This window comes from Neofelis nebulosa, chromosome X, assembly GCF_028018385.1.
Source record: "Neofelis nebulosa isolate mNeoNeb1 chromosome X, mNeoNeb1.pri, whole genome shotgun sequence".
In the NCBI taxonomy this organism is placed as follows: domain Eukaryota; kingdom Metazoa; phylum Chordata; class Mammalia; order Carnivora; family Felidae; genus Neofelis; species Neofelis nebulosa.
The window spans coordinates 44,114,777-44,142,720 of record NC_080800.1 but is presented as its reverse complement, the minus strand read 5'-3'; the positions used below and the strand labels follow the sequence as shown (position 1 = coordinate 44,142,720).

Sequence of the window (27,944 nt, the reverse complement as noted above, 5' to 3'; positions counted from 1 at the left end):
CAATCCCAGACTTTAGCCTCTACTACAAAGCTGTCATCATCAAGACAGCATGGTATTGGCACAAAAACAGACACATAGACCAATGGAATAGAATAGAAACCCCAGAACTAGACCCACAAACGTATGGCCAACTCATCTTTGACAAAGCAGGAAAGAACATCCAATGGAAAAAAGACAGTCTCTTTAACCAATGGTGCTGGGAGAACTGGACAGCAACATGCAGAAGGTTGAAACTAGACCACTTTCTCACACCATTCACAAAAATAAACTCAAAATGGATAAAGGACCTGAATGTGAGACAGGAAACCATCAAAACCTTAGAGGATAAAGCAGGAAAAGACCTCTCTGACCTCAGCCATAGCAATCTCTTACTCAACACATCCCCAAAGGCAAGGGAATTAAAAGCAAAAGTGAATTACTGGGACCTAATGAAGATAAAAAGCTTCTGCACAGCAAAGGAAACAACCAACAAGACTAAAAGGCAACCAACAGAATGGGAAAAGATATTTGCAAATGACATATCGGACAAAGGGCTAGTATCCATAATCTATAAAGAGCTCACCAAACTCCACACCCGAAAAACAAATAACCCAGTGAAGAAATGGGCAGAAAACACGAATAGACACTTCTCTAAAGAAGACATCCGGATGGCCAACAGGCACATGAGGAGATGTCAACATCGCTCCTTATCAGGGAAATACAAATCAAAACCACACTCAGATATCACCTCACGCCATTCAGAGCGGCCAAAATGAACAAATCAGGAGACTATAGATGCTGGCGAGGATGTGGAGAAACGGGAACCCTCTTGCACTGTTGGTGGGAATGCAAATTGGTGCAGCTGCTCTGGAAAGCAGTGTGGAGGTTCCTCAGAAAATTAAAAATAGACCTACCCTATGACCCAGCAATAGCACTGCTAGGAATTTACCCAAGGGATACAGGAGTACTGATGCATAGGGGCACTTGTACCCCAATGTTTATAGCAGCACTCTCAACAATAGCCAAATTATGGAAAGAGCCGAAATGTCCATCAACTGATGAATGCATAAAGAAATTGTGGTTTATATACACAATGGAGTACTACATGGCAATGAGAAAGAATGAAATATGGCGTTTTGTAGCAACGTGGATGGAACTGGAGAGTGTGGTGCTGAGTGAAATAAGCCATACAGAGAAAGACAGATACCATATGGTTTCACTCTTATGTGGATCCTGAGAAACTTAACAGGAACCCATGGGGGAGGGGAAGAAAAAAAAAAGAGGTTAGAGTGGGAGAGAGCCAAAGCATAAGAGACTGTTAAAAACTGAGAACAAACTGAGGGTTGATGGTGGGTGGGAGGGAGGGGAGGGTGGGTGATGGGTATTGAGGAGGGCACCTTTTGGGATGAGCACTGGGTGTTGTATGGAAACCAATGACAATAAATTTCATATATTAAAAAAAAATAAAGACTTAAGGTCAAAATTTTAACTGCTTCAACCATTGAATCCATGCCCATTATTTCTACCCATTTCCCAAGTTATTCTACTCTGTTGAATACTAAATGCTCCTTGTACTCTTCTTATTTTTTCATATACAGTGTCCTTTGTAATGGGTCATTTTATAGTTTTTGGATGGATATTTTTCCCTTCCCTCCATTTTCAGTTTAAAGCTTCCCTTAACTTCTTTAACGCCACCCTTAACATCAACATTCCTCTTACTGCTGCTGCCATGCCTAATTCTCTTTTCTTCCTGTTCCTTTAAAGGGGGGGGGGGGGCGCATGATGGGATGAGGTAGTAATGAGAAATGAGAATCTTCCAGAAGATTCCCAGAACTCTGCCCTTTCTGGCCTTCAGAAAATTCTCAGACCCTGGTGATTTGAAACACTGAAATAAGTAGAATTCATCCTCTTCTCCCCAGCTGCTTCCTTCCATCAACCCTTAGTAATGATCACCCTTTAATTTCACTTCCTGGTACTTAAGAAATGTTCTGTTTTCTTCTCTTACCTGTGCCTTCCTAATTAATGATATCCTGTTATCCATCCAAGGACACAGTGAACCAATTAATTAATTAATCTATTAATATGAGGACACAGCAAGTCATCAAAACCTTCAGTTCTCATTCCATGAACCTAGCATTTGTCATAGTCAAGAAAAAGGAAAAAAAGACTTTGTGGTGCATATATCATTGGATAGAATACTTCATTCATACTTTATGAGCTCCTTCTATGGACTCCACCTTTGGGTAGGCTCTTTGCAGTAGCTGAAGGCACATTCCCCATCTCAAAGATGAGGATAGTGGGAGTGGAGGAGGAGGGACTGATATTTCATGTAGAGAAACTCAAAGGTATGTGAGATCAGAGAATTATTTAAAAGAGTCTTGGAGGCTTCATGCTTATTGCTCTAAATTTTTACCTTCTTGTTCAAATGAGGTGTTCCACCAAGACAGTGGCTGTCTACTCATATATCCTGTCATTGGGGACACCAGCCAAATCACAATGATCTCCTCTTTTTCCCATAATATTAAACGGGTCACTTTGAATGCACTAGCTTTAAGTATACGGCTATCTACTCAATGCCCATAGGAGGTTGGTTGGTAACAAAAGGCTCATAAAGACCTAGCAGGGGAATTGGAGAGACCAAGATAAGTTGCTACTAAGTTCTAAGTGATCGTTAATGATTGAATGCTGACCAGTGTTACAAGCTTATTACATTTTTCAAGACAAGCTGGCCATCCAGGCTATAATTTGTGTGAATTTTTATAATATTGAAATGCTAGCAACTAATTAAATTTTTTTTAAAAAAATTGTGAGTGCCAAACAAAACATGTATGCAGGCCAAAGTCTACTCATAGGAACCAGTTTGTAATTTCTGAACTATAACTATTGTCACTTTCTCTAGAGGACAAAGTGAATGAATTGGTGGGTATTTCTTTTTTTTTAATTTTTTAAAGTGTTTATTTGTTTTTGAGAAAGAGAGAGACAGGGCATGAGTCAGGGAGGGTCAAAGAGAGAGGGAGACACAGGATCTGAAGCAGTCTCCAGGCTCTTAGCTGTCAGCCCGGAGCCCAATACAGGGTTCGAACTCATGATCCATGAGATCATGACCTGAGCTGAAGTTGGACATTCAACTGACAGAGCCACCCAGGTGCCCCAAGTGGCGGGTATTTCTAGTGTCAGAGGAGATTGCAACGAATGGGTTCTGAGTTTGTGTATGAGGATTCTCTCCATATGAGATATATATTACCATGTTGGGAGCAGATAAATGTTGATGTGATTTATGTATAATAGGGAGGAAGGTTAGAATGTCATAAAAGAGTTTAAGTTCTAAACACAGACTCTATATCATCAACTCTGAACTTCTACAAATATCCAAATCTGGGTAGAAGAAGGTAATGTTCCTATAGTTCCTTTCCTTTTCAACTCTGTTCCTTTTTGGGAGAAACTTACCTACTAACCCAATCCTTATTTTTAAATAAACCTCTCTTTGTTTAAAAACTCAATAAGTGGCTCCTGGAAGCCAGTTTGAACAAGTAGAAGCTAAAAATCGCTCAATGGGTAGTCTCAAGCCAATAAAATATGTGCATGCAAACAAACCTTTACCTGCTCAAGTCCACTAAACCTAACAAGGATGTGACACAAAAATTAGAAGACACACACACACACACACACGCACACACACACACACCCTGCAAAGGGAAGCTTTGGAAGAAGAGCCCTTGTCTATCCCATGAGAGGATTTGCACAGTGTTTCCACGTTCCTGGCTGCCTACAGATAATATCATCTCATTGCCCTTCACCACAACCATGCAGTGTTATCTCTAATTTCCAGAAAGTAAATCCAGGGCTTGGACATTTTCTGTTGCTTTGCTTGAGGAACCACAATTACAAAATGCTGGAGGGCTCTATGCTCTTTCCACTACTCTGTCCATGATAAGAAAACTGGGAGAGACTGATTAATTCGTACGTGCATCACAGAGTGAACATACTACCCTCCAAACTTCATCCTGAAAGACAAGACCATAGATATTTAAGAATTAAAACTTGTTCTGAGAATAGCTCTGAATACTCAGTACTAAAACTGTTAATGAGCTTCCCTCCAAGAGGCAAATGGTAATCCATGGGGGGCAAGAGGTAGTTCTCCTGTTTTTTTAAATTAAACGTAGGATTGACTAGAAGAGTAATGAGAATTCATATATATGCAGCATTTTCAGTTGATAAAGTCCTTCTACTTTTGTTATTGAATCCTTTCAGAAGTCCTCTGAAGTAGGTAGTGAAAGCATCTAACTCAGTTCTGCCCTTTGAAAGATCACCTGAACTTCAGTTTAAGTGGCTTGTCCATATATTTTTGTTTCTAAGACATTATCAAGATATTTGAACATTTTCCTCTCAAATAAGATTGCCAATGTTTATTTTGCATTTCTGAGATTTTGCAGTGTCTTGAGGCTAAAATATTTGTCAAAAGAATGCATCTCTAATGTTATTATGAAAGGCAATGAAGAACAGGATTCTAAATCGGAAATTGTTCTTGGTGGCCACATTTACAGGCACACAGTTGTTTCATAAAATGGAGCACACCTGTAATCCTTTTGGTCCAAGCTGCCACACTTCTGTGGCAATTTTTTTTATCCTGCAGTTAGAAAGAAGTTAGGAAGAGTCATAGGATCCTTGTGCATACTGAAATGTCATGTGACCCACCTAATGCTTCTCAAACCAGGACATACTACAGGCGAGCCTCCTAGTCCTTCCTGCCAGTTCTGACACTAAAACCCAAATGACACTGCAGTGTCTACTCTTAAACTCTCAAGGTTGGCTCTTTTGTGGTGGGAGTGACTGTGTGTTGAATTCAATTACCAAAGAGATTGATCAGCTTCACTCAAATCCAAGAATGCAGGACTTATCAAGGCATAGGTAGTTCAGGTTCACACAAAATGTCTTTCCCTAAACTATGGCAGCATTTTCAGAGAAAGTCAGAGCTTTGGAAAGCTCTGTTTCAGTTTCCTTTTGGGTCCTCTTTGATAAGCCAATCTCTGTTATTCCCAGAAACTCTTGCATCCTGGCACAGATGATCTCTCTCCCTGATGCTCTACAACTCAGCATGTACAAATTAATTGCCAGCAGTGAGGGTAAGCATTTCCCTTGCCCCATATTTATTAAATATCTTCTATAAAATATCTCAACAGGGTCTGAAAAGCAGCCCAATTAACACCTGCCTGCTGCTTAACTGGGAAAGGGCAAGTACAGCTGCTGCTGTGACCTTTTCCTATGCTCTTCCCAAATCCCCCAAACTATCTGCTATGTATGTTTTCTGTGGTTTAGTGGTTTTTTTGATGGATGAGGCTTTGTTTTTTTTTTTTTTTACTCTTTCCTAGCAAAAGGAGCCTGTATTACATAGCCAAATTGAATTCCACCCCCAGCCAATCAAAGAGTAGGCAAGCATCATGACATGCACCAATATCTGTTATTAGCTGGCTGCTCTTCTGTTTTACTTTCTCATGCTGCTTTTCAGAGTGAGGTGGATCAAGCTGGGGGATGAATAGCTTATCACTCTTCAAGTGACAACTGGACTCCCACTATGAGCACAGCTGGGGAAGCCAGCTTTATGCCTATGGCTCCTTCAGTCTAAAAACCTGGAACATCTCTTCTCTTTGCTTTGGGGGTGGAGGTGATGGGAAGAAAGCCATTTCCCAAAATGGCCTGCCAAAGTTGATTCAGAGCAACAGTGTTTGATTTGGTTAAAATGCAACTCCAGGTGCTTCAAGCTTTAAAAAAGGCCAGACCTGCTGTTTCGCTGAAAGCTTTACATTCCCCAGGGTCCTGTTGACATGGCAGGAGTCAGACAGACTGGCTCCAGCACTGACTAGCTGTGTGACCTTGGGAAAATCACTTAACCTCTCTGAGACTCAATTTCCTTGTCTTGTTAGATGAGGATATCTCACAAAGCATGTGCCTGTGACTCTGTAAGTGTGAGTCCCTTATGGATTGTGGAAGCAGGGGCTTGTGCTACAGTTCCACTCATCCCACTATTAGGAGCTTCTCCTTTGGCACTAGCAAGCCTGGCTGACCAAGGGCTACAGTAGAAGAATGAGAAGGTGACCAATTGTCCCAGTTTTCCTAGGACTTTCAGTGCTAAAACCATGAGAGTCATGGGAAAACCGAGATCTGTTGGTCACCCTAACACTGAGGAGCTAGAGTTTTCTACTGCTCAGGTCTACAAGGACTATAGCTGCAAATCCCTCCCACTACTTCCTGTGCTAAGGAAGAATTATAGACAATCATCCATGTCCCTGTTCTCTATTAGTGAAATAAAATAAATTTGAGAACAATTCTCCTTTTTTTCTGAGTAGGCAAAAACTTTAAGCAGTTTCTCACATATAATTCAAAATATATTTTATACACATGCACAAACATATACACATATTATGTTGCCTTCACATAAATCATAGCATTCTACGCACAGTTTTGTTTCTTACTTTTGATGCTTAATTTATCATGGAGTCCTTTCAGTATTGGTACATACTGAGCTGCCTCATTTCTTTTTACAACTGCATAGCATTCCACTGTATGGATGTAATGTGATTTATTTAAACAGTCCCCTATTGATGGACAGTGATTTAAAATCTTATTCTCTTACAAACAATGCTGCTGTGACTTTCTGCATATATATATATGTCATTTTGCACTGGTATGATATATTGATAAGATAAATATCAAGGGTTGGTAACTAGTCTACTGGGACCATAAAGCCTAAACACATATATCTTCTCAGATCTCTCTGCTCTCCCTTTCCTTTTTCTCTTATTGGAGTTTCCTAGGAAGGGTAAGGACCACTAATTGCCTGGGGGTTGGATAGGAGGTGAGAAATTTGGATCTAGGCTGACAAAGTGCAGAAAACTGTAACCTGGCTCTCAATAATTGCCCTGGGACCGGCAGCAGCCAGGAAGGGGGAAGAGCTCAGCTGAGTCTTCCCAGACCTACACACAGATTTGAATACTGGTTTTGCTGTGTTGAACTGAGCAGACTTGAACACGCTATTTCACTGCTATAAGTTACCACTAGTAACTTGGCTCAAGGTGGGGATATGAAGGTGGGGTCTTTGTAGTTTAAAGTTTGTGCTCATGCCACAAAACTGCTTTTTAATTGTCAGAGCTAAACTTGACCTTACCAATGACTAATTTTCTCCCTCCTCACACTGTTAGAGATCATGAAAATAAGGCCCTAAGAGGGACTATATTTACCTAAGTCAAACAGCAAATTAGTGGTAAGACTAGCCAGGACTGGGCTTCAGGCCATTCTGTTTTAGTGGTGTGGGGAATCCTCTTTGACTCTTTAGTGGGAGTGAAGGTTCCCTATAACCACAGCCATTGAGTTTGTTCTGTATTGGCAGTGCTTCTTGGAACATGTGTATAATTTTGGGGGCTCTAGGATAGCATGTAAAGGGATTTGAGGAGAAGAGCAGGAATATAGTTTGACTTCATGGGTTGAATCAAGAGGAAGTGCTGGGTCAGAGCTTTGGAAGTTTGAGAGAAAAGTGGCTTATGGTAAGGCTTCCTACAGAAGGTCGGCCTTCCTCTGCAAATGCAGGGAAAGATAAAGGTGTCAAATAGAGGAAAGAGAATTGTTTTTGAGCCTTGGGAGACCAAAAGTTTAGAAGCAGAAAATTCAGTGAAAGGAATGGTGTAAGTGGGAGCTTAGTGGAAGGTTCCTGTTGCTAAAGCACAGTTGCTAACAGAAAAGGAAGTTCTGTGGTCATACAAGGTCCCTAAAGGAAAGATATCACGGAATTTTGGACACTGTTCTTCAAGTTAACCAAGATCACAGAGACTAGGGCACCAATTGTCTAGTGCCACCAACTTACAAAGAATGACGAAGGATGCCTGCTTCCAACTGCCTCCTTCCCCACTCTTTTGCCTGACCATAAGCTACCAAGGATGGATAGGTTCTTCTGTGGGTATTTCTTCTTGGGGACACTCCCCCTACTGCTTCCAGCTCTGAGATCCCACCACCAAGACACATGCTATCCTCACCACCTCCTATGAGACCACTGGCTCCTGTTCTGACTCTAGCGATGTCCTTATTGTAGCAGCCAGGGCAGCAAATTCTTCTCTAAGTTTCTCTTCAAACATCCCACTCCAAAAGAAGAGAGTTGTTTTTGGCTGACAAATGCCACTATTAGCCCTTGATTTATATGCATTATCTCACTTAATGCCCACAGTAACAATCCTGTAAGGGAGATGGAGAAGTTGAGGCTTAAAGAGTTTAAGTGACTATTTCCAAGTCATAGAGAGTAGCAGAGCTGGGGTTGAAACCCAGGTTTGTTTGACTCTACTGCCTGTCCCCTCTGAATACCAAGCATCTACAAGATGGTCACCATGTTCTGGCTTGGGTGTCAGGTATAACCTCGGGATCACTTCAGTCCACTTCTTTCTTCTCCCAGTGACCACTATTTCACCCAATAGAAAAAGCCATGGACTGGTAATGTCTGAAGATTTCCTACTAGTTTAGCTGGAGTAGACCATATACTGCAAACCATTCACACATGGGAAGGAAAAAAAAATCACAGTCCTTTGGAGAGGTGCCTGAGATGTCATAATCCCAAATTTTCCATAATTTTATACTTTGTAACCACATGCTATACCATGCCTACAAGCTCTTAAACCTGGAGACTTCAGCCTTTAGAGGTATTTTTAAATGCTTGCAACCTAGGGCCATAGGAACCTTGTAAACATGCAACTATATAGCTCATTCGTCTCCAATTCACTCAAAGAGCACAGCAATGCAGAGTCAATTGATGTTTTCTGTGCTTTGGTCTTTATAAAATACCTCTTTCCAAGCACGGCTTCAAGTGTCTCTCATAATGTGGGTGTGACAAGCCCATATCACCTAACCCATGTACTTGGGGAGTTGTGGAAACTGCCTTATTGCCAAACTGGCCGAATGCAGACAAACTATCTGAAGGCATGCACAGGACCTAAGAATACATTTACTAACAGGTCCTCTGGGGTTGAAGTGGTTATATAATAAAAAGGGGATGTGTGAGTTTTCATTTTTATTTTTTTTTTCAGCTTTATGAAGTGGTGTTGACAGGAATCATGAAGTTGACAGATGGAAACTGATACTAGAACCAGTTGGTTCTGCTTGCTTCTTGCAGCAATAGTGGTCCAGGGAAGATGAAATTAATTAATTAGTGTTTCTGTATGTGAGGGGGGAAATGGGAGGCATAGGTGCACATTGGGTGTGTGTGTGTGTGTGTGTGTGTGTGTGTGTGTGTGTGCCTTATCTGCTTTGCCCCATCATTGATAGGTAAGAGCAGGAACAAGGTCTCAGGTAATGAGAACTTAGGGGTGGGGTTGGCTGGGGGGAGGTAGCATGAGAGACAGATCCATGGGAGACTTCACTTAGCCCCTGAACCTGTGGCTACCTTAGCTGCCTCTGAGCAGAGGACTAAGCAAAATTGCCTCCCCTGGAGGCAATGGTAGTTTGACAGCCCACCAAACATGGAGGGAAATGGGAGAGGAGAGCTGTGGTTGCAGAAGACACTAATTTGTCAAAGAAGAAATTATGCTGTGGGCTTTGGTTCCAGAGGAATTACTGGCCAGGTAACAAAACTGAAAAGCTGTGCCAAAGAAGGCAACCAGGGACAAGCTTCCTTAGCATTGGTGGTAGTAAAAGTAGTAACAGTAGTAATAATGGTAATAACAATGTGAATTGCTAACAGTTGGTGAGTATTTACTATGTGGGAAGCACTGTATTAAATCATGTTACATGAGTTATCTCATTTGAGCCCAAAAGCAACCCTAAAATATTGGTGCTGTAACAATCCTCATTTTATAGAAGGAGAAACTGAGGCTTCGACAGATTTAGTAACTTCCCTAACAGGTTAATAAATACCAGAGCTAAAATCTTTCTTGGAGTTTCACAGGACATCAAAAACCAGTTTTTCCCTCAGTGAAAGAAAAAAAAAGGTTTAAATCACTGGTCATTTTGCAAGTTATATCCTTTTTTTTTACGTTTTATTTAGTTTTTGAGAGAGAGAGAGAGAGAGAGAGAGAGAGATGGGTGGTGGGGGACAGAGACTCTAAAGTGGGCTCTGCACTGACAGGGTGATAGCAGCGAGCCCACTGTGGGGCTCAAAGTCATGAACCAGGAGATCATGACCTGGGCTGAAGTTGGATGGTTAACCGACTGAGCCATCCAGGTGCCCCAGTTATAGCCTATCCTATGTCATTTGAGAAAAGGAGGCAAGATATGGCGGGAGGGGGGGGGGTGGAGATTGGTGGTGCAAATCACAGCTATTTGGTTCAGTTTTGTTTTTGTTTTTAATATTAAATGTTAAAATAATTAAGTTAATAATAATTGTTTAATTTATACATCACTTTATCAACTATAAAAATCTTGAAGATTCTTACTTGACTTTGAGGACAACCCTGTGGAGTAGGCAAGGTAGGTAATACTATTGGCCTTTTTCCAGAGAAGAACAATGTGACCCAAGAAAGTGAAGTAAGTAACTTGCCCAAAGTCACTATGTGGTAAACTATGTCTGACCTCCTGGCTTCCAGTACAAGGCTCTTTTCACTGTATCTCTTTACATTTTATGTTTCCAGTGTTGTTTGATAACATTTTAATTAGTAGTCTGTATTTTCAAAGTCTAATTTCCCCTTATCCTCCTTTTTCTGCCATCCTGCAGTATAACTCTCTGCCATGACCTCTGGTAAAGAAATATGGCATAATCAAGTGTGCCATTAGCAGACATCTTCATGGTTAATGACGGTAATGCCATGCTGGTAATGCCAAAGGGAAAATTTTCTCTGACCTGGACAGCTTCTAGTAGTAATAATAAAAGATTAACTTGGCCATGCAACTAGTGAACAAAAGCATTCTTTAAGAATATTACTATAAAAGACTATAAAACAGTGTTGCTGTTACTGCTGCCTCGTCCTCCCAGGAGCCACTTGCCGCAGCCTGTTCAGATGCTTTACCCTAAGACCTATTGCTACCCTCTTCATAGTTTTGGACCTTCACTTTTTTTCCCCTGTTGAAACACCATCCAGATCTGCATCCTTTTCTAACTTCTCCCTGCAGGCAAACATCTGGTAAAACTACACCCCCATCTCTATCCAGGTTATATTTAAGGGATTAAGACTGCTCAGATTCTAAATGACTACTAACTACAATAATCAAATTCTAACACCCACTGCCAGGGCTTAGAGCAAAGCTGACTGTTACCTTCTGAATTTTGTGCTGCTCAACTCTTGATAACCTATCCAGAAAAGTAAAAATGCTCTAAGGGAGAGGGAAAGAGAGAGAGGAAGGGAGAGATAAGTGTATTATAACTCAAGCTGACAGGCCTGGAAAGAGGGAAGAAGAGAGGAATAGAAAAGAAAAAGGAATAAGATGAGTATGTTACATTGGAGGAGCAGCTGGGGATGGCAATGATCATTCACGGACTTGTAAATAAAAAAAGATGTTTGTTTTACCACTAGTGATGCATAGGATTCCCAGTGGTCCTGGAACCATCTCTCAGCCACCATTTCATTAACTCTGAGATTGTGTCCTAATCAATGTGTGCAGCTTTCTGCTCAGAGTTGCTGGGGAGAATGCATCATTGACTAAACTGGGAAGAGAAGGATTATCAGCTGAGATATGGGGGACAGCTAGATCTGGATCACACAAAAGATAAACAGTAGGAAAAATTGTCATCTGGGAGGGTGAGGGGACTAACCTTTAATTGGAAACAGAGCTTAACAAACCAGGATTGCTTAAGAAAGGGAAGGAGCAGGAGAAGTGGCTGGGGAGAGAGGAGAGAGACCAGTGTGAAACAGACTAATAGCAATATACAAACACCAAAATTGATAAACAGAGAAATATGAAGACACAGATAATCCCTCTTGTCCCTTTCATCCTTTCATGCATATGATAAAAAGTAATATATTAAATCTGTAAATTGCTTTGGGTGGTATAGATATTTTAACAATATTTGCTTTCCCAATCCATGAGCATGGAATATCTTTCCATTTGGTTGTGTCACCTCCCATTACATTCATCAGTGTTTTATAGTTTTTGGTGTACAGGTCTTTTACCTCCTTGGTTAAGTTTATTATAGGCACAATTCTAATATCTACACCTTTTCTGAAGTGTCCATTATGGCATCCTTGTAGTCACATTGTATACATTATTACTAATACAATACTTCCAGGTAAGTATTACTACCTTAATATTACAGCTAAGGCACTGAAACCCAGAATGGTCAATCATATTCTCCAAGATCATACATAGTTACAAAGGAGGATGACTGTCAACCCAAATCTGTCTGATTTATTATACTATACACACTGCCTCTCTCTCCTAGAAAGTATGATTTTTAAAATTTTTTAAAATATTTATTTATTTCTGAGAGGTAGAGACAGAGTATGAACAGGGGAGGAGCAGAGAGATAGGGAGATGGAATCAGAAGCAGGCTCCAGGCTCCAAGCCGTCAGCACAGAGCCTGATGCAGGGCTTGAACTCACAAGCTGTGAGATCATGACCTGAGCCAAAGTCAGATGCTTAACTGATTGAGCTACCCAGGCTCCCTGAAAGTATGATTGATTTGAGGTGGTTTCCTCAAATCACAGGTGGTCTGAATGATCCAGTTTTGGAGTTTTCATAGAAATATTTGTACATGGGAGCAATATGGGCAGCAATATGGCACCTGGGAGAGACAGTGGGCATAATGGACCCTGAATTCCATGGAGTTTGGTACCCAGCAGTAAGCTGCTAGGTGAGCAAGTCACATCATTTCCCCACGCTGCCATCTCTTTGCTGGGAAATGCAGATAAAGATGCTAAAATTTGGCATATGTTTCATTAAGGGAAGACCAAGACATAAGAGACAAAACTGTTAATATTGTTCAAGTCTGTTGCCATAAAGTATCCTCCCACCAAATTAAAGACTGCAGGGATAGGTCCTGGACTCAGGAATAGAAATTATTTCAAAACTGGGGTGCCTGGGTGGCTCAGTCGGTTAAAGGTCCAACTCCTGATTTCAGCTCAGGTCATGATCTCACAGCTCAGGTCGTGAGATTGAGCCCAGCGTTGGGCTCCACTCTGAGTGTGGAGCCTGCTTGGGATTCTCTCTCTCTCTCTCTCTCTCTCTCTGCCCCTCCCATGCTCATGTTCTCTCACACACGCATTCTCTCTCTTTCTCTCTCAAAATAAATAAGTAAACATTAAAATATTATTTCAAAGTTGAGCAGGCCAGAAAGACAAAATTCTTGGTAAATCACAATTATGTGTCATGGCTGAGTTATGTGTGACCAGCACAGTGCCTAGAGTGCCACGATGTACCCATAGTAGGTACTTGATGGTTGTATATAAAATGAAATTGAGTACAGGAAAAACACCCTTGGAGAGAATAATGAGAGAGGGTATTCTTGAATGTTTCTATTGATGGGCTCCTAAAAGTCACTTGCTGTTGTAGGAAACACATGATAAAGATTCTTGTATTTCCAAGCACATATATTTAGGCAAAAGCCAATTAAGTATAGTAAAAAGTAGTGTAGATTTTGGAGTCAGATAAACCTGGATTTGAAACTCAGCTCCATCACTTATTGGGTATGTGCCCTTGGGCGAGTAATTTAACTTACAAACCTCAGCATTTTTATCTGCAAAAACATAAAATGACATTCAACTCTTTTTTTTTTCACAGTTTCAATTTTATTTATTTATTTATTTATTTATTTATTTATTTATTTATTTTTTAATATATGAAATTCATTGTCAAATTGGTTTCCATACAACACCCAGTGCTCATCCCAAAAGGTGCCCTCCTCAATACCCATCACCCACCCTCCCCTCCCTCCCACCCCCCATCAACCCTCAGTTTGTTCTCAGTTTTTTTTTTTTTTTCAACGTTTTTTTTTTTTTTTTTTTATTTATTTTTGGGACAGAGAGAGACAGAGCATGAACGGGGGAGGGGCAGAGAGAGAGGGAGACACAGAATCGGAAACAGGCTCCAGGCTCCGAGCCATCGGCCCAGAGCCCGACGCGGGGCTCGAACTCACGGACCGCGAGATCGTGACCTGGCTGAAGTCGGACGCTTAACCGACTGCGCCACCCAGGCGCCCCTGTTCTCAGTTTTTAACAGTCTCTTATGCTTTGGCTCTCTCCCACTCTAACCTCTTTTTTTTTTCCTTCTCCTCCCCCATGGGTTTCTGTTACGTTTCTCAGGATCCACATAAGAGTGAAACCATATGGTATCTGTCTTTCTCTGTATGGCTTATTTCACTCAGCACCACACTCTCCAGTTCCATCCACGTAGCTACAAAAGGCCATATTTCATTCTTTCTCATTGCCACGTAGTATTCCATTGTGTATATAAACCACAATTTCTTTTCTTTTTTTTTTTTTTTTTAAATTTATTTATTTATTTATTTATTTTTTAATATATGAAATTTACTGTCAAATTGGTTTCCATACAACACCCAGTGCTCATCCCAAAAGGTGCCCTCCTCAATACCCATCACCCACCCTGCCCTCCCTCCCACCCCCCATCAACCCTCAGATTGTTCTCAGTTTTTTTTTTTTTTTTTTTAAATTTTTTCAACGTTTTTTATTTATTTTTGGGACAGAGAGAGACAGAGCATGAACGGGGAAGGGGCAGAGAGAGAGGGAGACACAGAATCGGAAACAGGCTCCAGGCTGCGAGCCATCAGCCCAGAGCCCGACGCGGGGCTCGAACTCACGGACCGCGAGATCGTGACCTGGCTGAAGTCGGACGCTTAACCGACTGCGCCACCCAGGCGCCCCTGTTCTCAGTTTTTAACAGTCTCTTATGCTGTGGCTCTCTCCCACTCTAACCTCTTTTTTTTTTTTTTTTCCCTTCCCCTCCCCCATGGGTTTCTGCTACGTTTCTCAGGATCCACATAAGAGTGAAACCATATGGTATCTGTCTTTCTCTGTATGGCTTATTTCACTTAGCATCACACTCTCCAGTTCCATCCATGTTGCTACAAAAGGCCATATTTCATTCTTTCTCATTGCCACGTAGTATTCCATTGTGTATATAAACCACAATTTCTTTATCCATTCATCAGTTGATGGACATTTAGGCTCTTTCCATAATTTGGCTATTGTTGAGAGTGCTGCTATAAACATTGGGTTACAAGTGCCCCTATGCATCGGTACTCCTGTATCCCTAGGGTAAATTCCTAGCAGTGCTATTGCTGGGTCATAGGGTAGGTCTATTTTTAATTTTCTGAGGAACCTCCACACTGCTTTCCAGAGAGGCTGCACCAATTTGCATTCCCACCAACAGTGCAAGAGGGTTCCCGTTTCACCACATCCTCGCCAGCATCTATAGTCTCCTGATTTGTTCATTTTGGCCACTCTGACTGGCGTGAGGTGATATCTGAGTGTGGTTTTGATTTGTATTTCCCTGATAAGGAGCGATGTTGAACATCTCCACATGTGCCTGTTGGCCATCCGGATGTCTTCTTTAGAGAAGTGTCTATTCATGTTTTCTGCCCATTTCTTCACTGGGTTATTTGTTTTTCGGGTGTGGAGTTTGGTGAGCTCTTTATAGATTCTGGATACTAGCCCTTTGTCCGATATGTCATTTGCAAATATCTTTTCCCATTCCGTTGGTTGCCTTTTACTTTTGTTGGTTGTTTCCTTTGCTGTGCAGAAGCTTTTTATCTTCATAAGGTCCCAGTAGTTCACTTTTGCTTTTAATTCCCTTGCCTTTGGGGATGTGTCGAGTAAGAGATTGCTACGGCTGAGGTCAGAGAGGTCTTTTCCTGCTTTCTCCTCTAGGGTTTTGATGGTTTCCTGTCTTACATTCAGGTCCTTATTCCATTTTGAGTTTATTTTTGTGAATGGTGTGAGGAAGTGGTCTAGTTTCAACCTTCTGCATGTTGCTGTCCAGTTCTCCCAGCACCATTGGTTAAAGAGACTGTCTTTTTTTCATTGGATGTTCTTTCCTGCTTTGTCAAAGATGAGTTGGCCATACGTTTGTGGGTCTAGTTCTGGGGTTTCTATTCTATTCCATTGGTCTATGTGTCTGTTTTTGTGCCAATACCATGCTGTCTTGAGGGTTACAGCTTTGTAGTAGAGGCTAAAGTCTGGGATTGTGATGCCTCCTGCTTTGGTCTTCTTCTTCAAAATTACTTTGGCTATTCGGGGCCTTTTGTGGTTCCATATGAATTTTAGGATGGCTTGTTCTAGTTTCGAGAAGAATGCTGGTGCAGTTTGGATTGGGATTGCATTGAATGTGTAGATAGCTTTGGGTAGTATTGACATTTTGACAATATTTATTCTTCCAATCCATGAGCAGGGAATGTCTTTCCATTTCTTTATATCTTCTTCAATTACCTGCATAAGCTTTCTATAGTTTTCAGGATACAGATCTTTTACATCTTTGGTTAGATTTATTCCTAGGTATTTTATGCTTCTTGGTGCAATTGTGAATGGGATCAGTTTCTTTATTTGTCTTTCTGTTGCTTCATTGCTAGTGTATGAGAATGCAACTGATTTCTGTACATTGATTTTGTATCCTGAAACTTTGCTGAATTCATGTACCAGTTCTAGCAGACGTTTGGTGGAGTCTGTCGGATTTTCCATGTATAATATCATGTCATCTGCAAAAAGCAAAAGCTTGACTTCATCTTTGCCAATTTTGATGCCTTTTATTTCCTTTTGTTGTCTGATTGCTGATGCTAGGACTTCCAGCACTATGTTAAACAACAGCGGTGAGAGTGGGCATCCCTGTTGTGTTCCTGATCTCAGGGAAAAAGCTCTCAGTTTTTCCCCGTTGAGGATGATGTTAGCTGTGGGCTTTTCATAAATGGCTTTTATGATGTTTACGTATGTTCCTTCTATCCCGACTTTCTCAAGGGTTTTTATTAAGAAAGGGTGCTGGATTTTGTCAAAGGCCTTTTCTGCATCGATTGACAGGATCATATGGTTCTTCTCTTTTTTTTTTGTTAATGTGATGTATCACGTTGATTGATTTGCGAATGTTGAACCAGCCCTGCATCCCAGGAACGAATTCCACTTGATCATGGTGAATAATTCTTTTTTTAACCTCCATGCTTTTGGAGGTTTTCCAGACTTTTTCCTGTGGTTGATTTCAAGCTTCATAGCATTGTGGTCTGAAAGTATGCATGGTATAATTTCAATTCTTGTAAACTTATGAAGGGCTGTTTTGTGACCCAGTATATGACCTATCTTGGAGAATGTTCCATGTGCACTCGAGAAGAAAGTATATTGTGTTGCTTTGGGATGCAGAGTTCTAAATAGATCTGTCAAGTCCATCTGATCCAATGTATCATTCAGGGCCCTTGTTGCTTTATTGACCGTGTGTCTAGATGATCTATCCATTTCTGTAAGTGGGGTGTTACAGTCCCCTGCAATGACCACATTCTTATCAATAAGGTTGCTTATTTTATGAGTAATTTTTTTATATACCTGGGGGCTCCGGTATTCGGCGCATAGACATTTAGAATTGTTAGCTCTTCCTGATGGAGAGACCCTGTAATTATTATATAATGCCCTTCTTCATCTCTTGTTACAGCCTTTAATTTAAAGTCTAGTTTGTCTGATATAAGTATGGCTACTCCAGCTTTCCTTTGGCTTCCAGTAGCATGATAAATAGTTCTCCATCCCCTCACTCTCAATCTAAAGGTGTCCTCAGATCTAAAATGAGTCTCTTGTAGACAGCAAATAGATGGGTCTTGTTTTTTTATCCATTCTGATACCCTATGTCTTTTGGTTGGCACATTTAATCCATTTACATTCAGTGTTATTATAGAAAGATACGGGTTTAGAGTCATTGTGTAGTCTGTATGTTTTATGCTTGTAGTGATGTCTCTGGTACTTTGTCTCACAGGATCCCCCTTAGGATCTCTTGTAGGGCTGGTTTCATGGTGACAAATTCCTTCAGTTTTTGTTTGTTTGGGAAGACCTTTATCTCTCCTTCTATTCTAAATGACAGACTTGCTGGATAAAGGATTCTCGGCTGCATATTTTTTCTGTTTAGCACACTGAAGATCTCGTGCCAATCCTTTCTGGCCTGACAAGTTTCAAAAGAGAGATCAGTGACGAGTCTTATAGGTCTCCCTTTATATGTGAGGGCACGTTTATCCCTTGCTGCTTTCAGAATTTTCTCTTTATCCTTGTATTTTGCCAGTTTCACTATGATATGTCGTGCAGAAGATCGATTCAAGTGACGTCTGAAGGGAGTTCTCTGTGCCTCTTGGATTTCAATGCCTTTTTCCTTCCCCACTTCAGGGAAGTTCTCAGCTATAATTTCTTCAAGTACCCCTTCAGCACCTTTCCCTCTCTCTTCCTCCTCTGGGATAGCAATTATGCGTATATTAATTCTTTTTAGTGTATCACTTAGTTCTCTAATTTTCCCCTCATACTCCTGGATTTTTTTATCTCTCTTTCTCTCAGCTTCCTCTTTTTCCATAACTTTATCTTCTAGTTCACCTATTCTGTCCTCTGCCTCTTCAATCCAAGCCGTCGTCGTTTCCATTTTGTTTTGCATTTCGTTTAAAGCGCTTTTCGGTTCCTCGTGACTGTTCCTTAGTCCCTTGATCTCTGTAGCAAGAGATTCTCCTCTGTCTTCTCTACTGTTTTCAAGCCCAGCGATTAATTTTATGACTATTATTCTAAATTCACTTTCTGTTATATTATTTAAATCCTTTTTGATCATTTCATTAGCTGTTGTTATTTCCTGGAGATTTTTCTGAGGGGAATTCTTCCGTTTGGTCATTTTGGATAGTCCCTGGAGTGGTGAGGACCTGCAGGGCACTTCCCCTGTGCTGTGGTGTATAACTGGAGTTGGTGGGCGGGGCCACAGTCCGACCTGATGTCTGCCCCCAGCCCACCGCTGGGGCCACAGTCAGACTGGTGTGTGCCTTCTCTTCCCCTCTCCTAGGGGCGGGATTCACTGTGGGGTGGCGTGGCCCGTCTGGGGTACTTGCACACTGCCAGGCTTGTGGTGCTGTGGATGTGGTGTGTTAGCTGGGGTGGGTAGGCAAGGTGCACGAGGGCAGGAGGGGCAGGCTTAGCTCGCTTCTCCTTAGGTGATCCACTTCAGGAGGGGCCCTGTGGCAGGGAGTCAGACCCGCTGTTGTAGGGGTGGCTCCGCAGAATCACAGAGTTGGGTGTTTGCGCAGAGCGAGCAAGTTCCCTGGCAGGAACTGGTTCCCTTAGGGATTTTGGCTGGGGGATTGGGGGGGGGTAGATGGCGCTGGCGAGCGCCTTTGTTCCCCGCCAAGCTGAGCTCTGTCCTCAGGTGGCTCAGCAACCCTCCCTCCCTTTGTCCTCCAGCCTTCCCGCTTTCTGAGCAGAGCTGTTAACTTATGACCTCCCAGACGCTAAGTCACGCTTGCTGTCGGAACACAGTCTGTCAGGGCCTCCGCTTTTGCCAGCCAGACTCGGGGGCTCTGCTTGGCCGGGGAGCCGCCCCTCCACCCCGGCTCCCTCCCACCAGTCCATGGAGCATGCACCGCCTCGCCGCCCTTCTTACCCTCTTCCGTGGGCCTCTCGTCTGCGCTTGGCTCTGGAGACTCTGTTCTGCTAATCCTCTGGCGGTTTTCTGGGTTATTTAGGCAGGTGTAGGTGGAATCTAAGTGATCAGCAGGACCCGCAGTGAGCCCAGTGTCCTCCTATGCCACCATCTTCCCTCTCTCCCCTGAGCTTAAGTCTTTAATAGAAGGAGACAAATATGACTGCTTAGGTATCATGAAGACTTAGTGTGGAAGAATATATGTCATGGAGGTGAGAAAGTTAGGATAGAAAAAATTAAATACCATCATTGAGAGTGTATATACCATAGGCCACCAGACCAGAGAAAGGAAAGAATGATGTAATTTCAGTGCTTAGAAGAGTTGTGCTCTGTATGTTTTCTGGAAGATAAATGAACATTAAAAAAAGAGAAGAGTTGTTTTCTCAGTTGATGATTCAGTGTCAACAATTTAAATATAATTTCTCCCTCTCCCTGCCACATTTCCCCTTCCCACAACATCTTGTTGTTCTCTTTGTCTTGCCTCCTTGGCACCATTCTTTTGTAAGCATCTCAAAAATGTTACAATAATCTTGAAACTCTCATAAGTTATCAAGAAGATTCAGGTAAACTTTGCTCATGAACTTATTTTATAATTGACAGAGGTTCTCTCTACTAGTACTATCTTGTATCTTAAAGAATTGGACAGAGAGTGTAATAGATGTGTGTATATTTGGGAGAATAGGAAGAGCAAAGTATTGTTTAGATCAGGGTCCCAAACTCAAATGCCTGCTGGAGTCAGACACCCCAATCTGAAGGGAGCAGCTGCTACTCTCTTCCACTGGATTGTTGATATGTAAGAATATAGGTCCACACTGTTACCAGATGTTCTGGGTTTTTTTAAGAAATAGGAAACCTTAATTTTTATATGAAATATTCTGCGTTTTAAATATTATCAACTGGGGGGCGCCTGGGTGGCTCAGTCAGTTAAGCCTCCGACTTCAGCTCAGGTCTCGATCTCACGGTCCGTGAGTTTGAGCCCCACATCGGGCTCTGGGCTGATGGCTCAGAGCCTGGAGCCTGCTTCCGATTCTGTGTCTCCCTCTCTCTCTGCCCCTCCCCCGTTCATGTTCTGTCTCTCTCTGTCTCAAAAATAAATAAACGTTAAAAAAAATTAAAAAAAATATTATCAACTGGGGCACCTGGGTGGCTCAGTCGGCTGACCATCCGACTCTTGATTTCAGCTCAGGTCATGATCCCAAGGTTGTGGGATTGAGCCCCACAACCTTGTAGAGTGTTAGACTCTACACTGAGCATGGAGCCTGCTTAAGATTTTCTCTCTCCCCCTCTGCCCTTCTCCCCCATGCTCTCTCTCTCAAATAATAAATAAATAAATACATAAATAAATACATAAATAAAGTAATTAAAAAACAAACAAAAAAAACCACTAGGTGGGCAAAAAAAACACTTACACAACCACTCAGTGGTGAATTCTAATTTAGATTATGGATGGAGTTCATGGTAGAGCCTTGATTTGGTGACTTAAACTAAGTCTGGCTATTTGTCCATTCAGTATGGGTTTGGTTCCAGCTTGGTGGATGTGAATACTTCTCCCAAATGGCAAACTTGTATGTTGGTTTGTATCCCATAAATGTAACTCTAAACTTTCTTGAGGTAAAAATGGTAAATAGACTCAATGCTTGGTTAGAGTCCGTCTGTTAAATAAGGAAGTGAAAAAGCAGTGACCAGACTTGAAGTACATAAAGAAAATAATCAGAAGGTATTTCCTTTTTGGTGCCTTTTTGTCCTCTCTTACCAGATCATGAATCCTTTGAATTCATGATAAATACTTTGGATTTAGTTCTTAAAATTTTAGGAAACTATTGGAGTTTTGTGAGCAGGGAAGGGATATGATCCAGCTTAATATTCTAAAAGAAACATTCTAAAACTGATAGAACAGTATAGAGTTACAATGTGGAGACTTCCAGAAAATCTGCCTTTTTGCCTATTAATTGTTCTGTCCTAGGAATGTTCTTTTTTTTAAATTTTTTTTAAGTTTACTTACTTATTTTTTAAATTTTTAATGTTTATTTATTTTTGAGAGGTAGAGACAGGGCGCAAGTGGGGGAGGAGCAGAGAGAGAGGGAGACACAGAATCCAAAGCAAGCTCCAGGCTCTGAGTGGTCAGCACAGAGCTCGATGGGGGGCTGAAACTCACGAACTGTGAGATCATGACCTGAGCTGTGAGATCATGATCTGAGCCAAAGTTGGACACTCAACCAACTGAGCCACCCAGGTGCCCCGAATTATTTATTTTGTGTGTGTGTGTGAGAGAGAGATAGAGAGTAAGTGGAGGGAGGGACAGAGAGAGGGAGGGAGACAGAGAATCCCAAGCAGGCTCCATGCTGTCAGTGCAGAGCCTGACACAGGACTCGAACCTATGAATTCTGAGATCATGACCTGAGCCAAAACCAAGATTCAGGTACTCAACCGACTGAGCCACCCAGGTGCCCAGGGATGTTGTTCTTATTTTTGTGTTCATGTCACTCATCCCTATCCCTGACCGCCAGTGGAGATGTTCTCCATGGTTCTTGGGCCATATATCTCAAGGAACTTAGAGCCTATGTAATCTTAATGTGATATCCAAAGGTAACCAATTCCTTTTCAGACTGAACTAATTTCCTTGTATTTTTGTCTGTCCCTCAGGCCATTCCTCAGATATGTGACAGAGATAGAGCCTTCCAGATGTCTGATATTCTTAACTGAGAGAACAAATTATATGGTCTTGCAAATTCATCTAACTATTCAACCTTATGCTTCTATTTTTCAGAAAATACTGAAGGAAGGACCTCTGTTGAAGAACTGTAATTCCTTCAAGAGATGGAAGCTTAGATATTTTCTGGTTCGAGGACAAAGACTCTGTTTTGCACACCATCCTGCCGTAAGAGAATATATAGAATATTTATTCTATAGAATATCTATAGAATTTTGTCATTTGGGATAATGGGTGGTGATTTCAGGAAATGTTTGTATGGAGAAATAGGCTAATAGGTAAAGACATGTTGGCAAATATCAAGGTAGAAGTTGAAATCTATTTTTCTTTTAACTTGTTCTTTTGGGCCAAATGGGGGGATACTGTTCTCTCCTTTCCCCTTCCTCTTTCCCTTCCCTTTTACAGATTCCTCAGTTAGCTTCTACACTCAGAACCAACTACATAATTTGTGGGTCTTCGTACAAAATGAAAATGCAGGGCCCCTTATTTAAAAATCAAGGAAAAAATGTCATTAAAGATACAAAAATATAATGCAATGATTTGTCATGGCATCTTTTATTTGTTGTTCAATGTCATTCTAAGTAAAGAAAAAATAAAATGTTAAATTATGAGTATTTTTGCCATTTGTCTGCACATTGTACAATGTCAGTTATAAAAACAAATATAAAAGCATTTAACTCATATGAAAAACCACAAAAATTATATAAGTTGCATTTAGTAGCTCATACACACACATATATATTTTGTTCTTAACAGTATACAAAACCAGCTCAACTGTTTTTATTTCACATCTTGATATTTACACATTCTACCAATACCCTGACTAAAAGGAAAAGGAACTATGGGCTACCTTATCTTTCTTTCCTTCAATGTTATCATTTTCAACATAAATTATTGGCTAATACAGGGAAGTAACATAAGCAAGAAAGAACACAATAGAGTTCCTTGGTTGTTCATGTTTCTTAGAACACCATTGCCTTTTTCTGTATTGGAAGCAAGTCCTGGTCTCCACAGAAATTGTGGACTCTCAGAGCTAACAGTTCCCTTACGTACTCAATCATAGGTACAGCATGCTTACCTTATACTTGCTTTGAGTCTTACTGAACTCTTACACATCATGAGTCCACTGGAATTGTATGCTCATGGGCATCATGAATGCAAATGGAGTGACAAGGCATGGGGTGGACATGCAGATTGTGCATATCTCCCCTGCTCATGTCCATGAGCCATTGTCCCACTGGACTTCATTTACAAAATACACACTCAAGTATAAAGTTATTAAAAATGTCAAGATTTCAATAGCAGAACATTAAACCAAGTGCAGGGCACTGTTGAACATGATGCCCTGTATGAATGCACAAGATGCATACCAGTGAAGCCAGCCCTATCTGTATTCCTAGTGCTGCTATCCTTGCTGCTGGCTGGATGTTACCTATCAGAACCTGTTTATAAGGAGATGCAGGCCTCAAACTGGATAGGACTAGCAACAAAGTCAGAGGTTGCCAAGCTGATAAAATAGGAACTAATAACTTCTATCTGCTCCACTAGGCCCTGAATTAAACCATATCCCTTTATCTTCTCCAGCATAAACCCTTAGTTTTGAATAATTCTGAACCACCTAAGCCTTCCTGTAAATCCACATAAGAGTTTTAGGAAGTGTTGTGTTTTGCTTTAGTTTGGTTTGGTTTTTGTTTGTCACATGATATATCAACAAAAAATCATGATGCTAAATAAATCCCAGCACTGAAGCCAGAGATATGATTGGTTCATGGCTTCTAAAAATGCCTATTTGTGTGTGTGTGTGTGTGTGTGTGTGTGTTTACCTTTTAGTGTCTGTTGACATTATTAACCAGATGGTTCTTTTCCTTCTCCCTCTTATATCTTCCCAGTTTGCACGTTTTGAAACAATTGATCTGTCTCAGGTCGCCTTGGCAGAAAGCAGCTGTAGAAATCTTTTCCATAGCTTTTGTGTAAGTAACATTGGAAATGACTCAATGGGTAGAGGTGTGAGCTAGCTGGGAAAAGGGGTTGCCATACCCATGTGTTGCCTCTTTGGAGTTCAGGTTTCCCAACTCTCCTTTGATCCTAAAGTGTATATGGGAATCCACTTAAAGTAAGCATTGCAAATGAGTGCTAAAAATTATTCATGTAAATATTTTCTACCAGCCCACTGATAGGGGGGAAAAGTGATGTCCCTATTCTCTAACACCAGCCTGGTATAAGCTGAACTGACTTCTGGGTGGTGGGGAAGTGACTATTATGAAAAAAATCAATTCTCCTGGTGAAGGTGATTTAGAAGAGTATCATTGAGAGGCTTTCAAGAGACCGCTAATATGTTGTATTAACATATCAGGAAAATCAAACTACATGACACTCTCTCCTTTGATCTGATAGATAATAACCTAAATCCAAAGTGAAAACTACCTTGTGCTGAGATTACTAAGAGCACCTCAAAGAAAGCAGAGGATTTTCTATGGATGCATTCAAGGGTTTGGAACTGCTGAAATGTCATAAGTCTTTGCTTATTCAAGTGAATCCAGACCAGAAATCTCACTGAAAAATAGCAAGCCCATTGGCCCAGGAATTCTCCTACCCACCTCCTCCCAGAACTGTCTTCTTCCAGCCTCAGTCATGGGTTATGGAGACTGGGGTTCCCCTTCAGGAGAGCGGTACTTAGCAGACTAAAGAGCTACAGGCCCAATACCCCTACTTCTATCGCTGGTCCACACTTCATAATCTTTTGAAAGGAAAGCAATAGGCTATAAGAGGGAGACCCTACTATCATTTCTCTCTTATTACATCACACTGACCTAGGGTAAAGTTAAGAGTTCTGTTGGCCCAGTCCCAAAAAGCTCAACTTTTGGGTGACGAGCATACAGTCTGTTTTTCATCTTTATTCTACAAAGAAATCCCAAGGACTAAGATGTCCCTTAGCCTAATTAAAACACAGAGGCACTATTCATCAGCCCCACACAAGAGTGGGTTTGGACCAAATGAGTGGCATTATCACAGTTCCCACTAGATTCTATTCCCATCTATCACAGAATCATGCTGTGCTACATGCAAAAGGAGAAAAAACAATTGCTTGTTGGTATTGTGAGCACTAGTTCCAAGATTTGGGAGGCTTGTATTAAAGACAAGTAAGGTTACTGAAGCAATTGCTGATGCTATAGCCATCTGTGTCCCTCCTAACTTTTGGCAAAAAACTAAGTCCTGACTATGGTCTACCTCTGTTAGACCCTCAGCATAGCTTTCTCATTATTCCTCCTGGGGTTCTTACACCAACCAGGATTAAGAGACATAATGGTAAAATTCTCTTCAGGTTGGCTTGACCATAAGCAAGAAAGAAACTGGATTTTTAGATTCCTCACTATTTTTACTCTCTCCTCAAACAGAAAGAGGTACACCCTGCTGAAGCATATACCATTTTTACCATTTTTTTAAGTAGATAGAGCATCAGTGAGTAGGATTTTCAGGCAACCTCTCTGGAGTAATAGATGGTGCATGGCATAGTACTTAAGAGTATATATTCTGGAGCCAAAGAATCTAGATTTTAATTCTAGGTCAGCTTTCTAACTACTAGGTGGCCCTAAGCAAGTCATTAAACTCTCTTTGCCTTAGCTTTCCTGACTATGAAATGAGAAAAATAATAATGCCCATCTCATGGAGTTTTAATGAAGATTGAAATAAATAGTATACATAAAGTGTAATAGAACAGTAACTGGCACATAGTAAGTGTCATTAAAGTGTTATTTATTATTATTACCATTATTATTATTTGGGGTAGGTATCTGAGAATTTGTCTTACATTTAAGAAGTGGCTTGGGTTGTGGTTGATAGTTCTGTCTAATTCCTTAGAGAGTTCACAGGCTCTGTTTGGGAGCAAACTTGTAGAATGTGAACCAGCTAATAATGTGACTTTTTGTTTAGGTGATCACACCACAACGAAAAGTTACCCTGGCTGCACCCAACCGGAAAGACATGGAAGAATGGATCAATGTCATAAAAACCGTTCAACAGGGAGAAATTCGCAAGGTAAGAAAAATAGTAGAGAACTCACACAACTCTCAGAAGTAAATTTTTAATTGGTTGTATTAGTTAAGCCACCTTTCAAAAAGGGAAATAGAAAATGGAAGTAGAGAGACCATCTGGTCAGGAATTATAGATGGATATCATTAGGAAACCTGTTTAGAACTATTTATAAATAGGAGTAATTCACTTAGACTCAAACCATGGTAAGTATGTGGTTTAGATACCTCTTTTTTTAATGAATATAATTTATTGTCAAATTGGCTTACATATAACACCCAATGCTCATCCCAACAAGTGTCTTCCTCTTTACACATCCATTTGATATGTAGATGTCACTATATGCCCGATGGATGAGTCATTCAAGATGTATGTGAGCAGCTAACCTCGATGTTCTTATGTTAGCAAAGCTGTAATCAGCAGTTTTGACCTGGGTCTGATGAGTGACTACAATAACAGCTAATGAAACTCGGGCTCACAAAAGAGAAAAAAATAGACAAAGATGAAATAACTATTCAGTAGAAAAGGCAGGATTTGGACCCAGGCTGTGTGACTCTAAAACCTATGTCCTTAAACCCTATGCTAATGTAGGAGGAAGAGCAAGGAGCAGTCCTCTCCAAAGATTAGCAGAATTCTTCTTATTATTAATACCAAACCTCTGGCCACTGCTCCCTGCAACAAATGGTATACCATTCAAACTCTGGGCTATGCCCTCGTTCCACTCCTCTGAAGACCTACAATAGTTAGAAGTTTCAAAAGGGGAGGGATTTTTGTCATTTGTTTCCTTGTATCAGTGTGTGGCACATAGTAGAGGCTCAATAAATATTTTTTAAATGAATAAATGAATCTGAGGGTAACCTCAGAGCCAGGGTTTAGAAAGAGAACGATACATAGTTCATCCTAAAGCAAAAGAAGCTGATATTTTAATTAACTAGCAAAAGATAGAGGATTGTTATGGGCATTTGGGATGGACCAATGGTAATAATGGGTTTTATAAGTAAAAATAATGCCATGGAGAAAACCATGTGTCCTCATTTCCTTATGACTCCTCTGGCTCTTAAACACTTATTTTCATTGCTACACATGGCTATTAGTACATGATAAGTTGACTGAACTGGGGCCTAGGTATCTCTCCACATATCTGTAAGGCCTCTCCCAGGCTCACATTGTCTATGCATAATTGAGAGATTCTTGATTAGAATCTGATGATGGTCTTTATATTAAATACTCTCATTGTTTTACTTCTTTGTTACTTTCTTCTTCCTTTCCTAATAGAGGATTTCATCCCATTCCTCCCCCTCCACTCCAATTGAGCCCACTATGGCATAGAATTAGTGGTAGCCACAAAAAGTTGTGATTTGCATGCTCCTCTTCCATCATCATCCATGTGGGTCAATCCCTTTCCTTCCTGTGGTTTATCTTTATCCAAACTGTAGCATTTCTCATGAAATACACACTTTCAATTTAGCATAAAAGGTTATATAGTATAATTTTAATTATTAGTCTAGAAATGCAAATGCTTCTAGAGAAAGCCATCAGAGCATTGATGTGCTATTCCCGATTTAGTTGAATTAAACATCTAGGTATTGACTACCCAGCACAAACCAGAAAGGAAAAAAATAATATACCTGTTTACTCTCTTGGAAGAATTGTGAGTTTCAGGTTGCAATCACAACTT

At 40.9% G+C, this 27,944-nt stretch overlaps 1 protein-coding gene across 1 annotated transcript in view; it reads left to right on the top strand.

Moving 5' to 3' along the window:
• Positions 1–27,944, top strand: part of DGKK (diacylglycerol kinase kappa) — a 191,940-nt gene that overhangs the window by 44,572 nt on the left and 119,424 nt on the right. Inside the window, exons 2-4 of the mRNA XM_058713165.1 lie at positions 22,295–22,405; positions 24,127–24,207; positions 26,168–26,272. Coding sequence (XP_058569148.1) covers positions 22,295–22,405; positions 24,127–24,207; positions 26,168–26,272 — 297 coding nt within the window. The remainder of the gene's footprint in view (positions 1–22,294; positions 22,406–24,126; positions 24,208–26,167; positions 26,273–27,944) is intronic.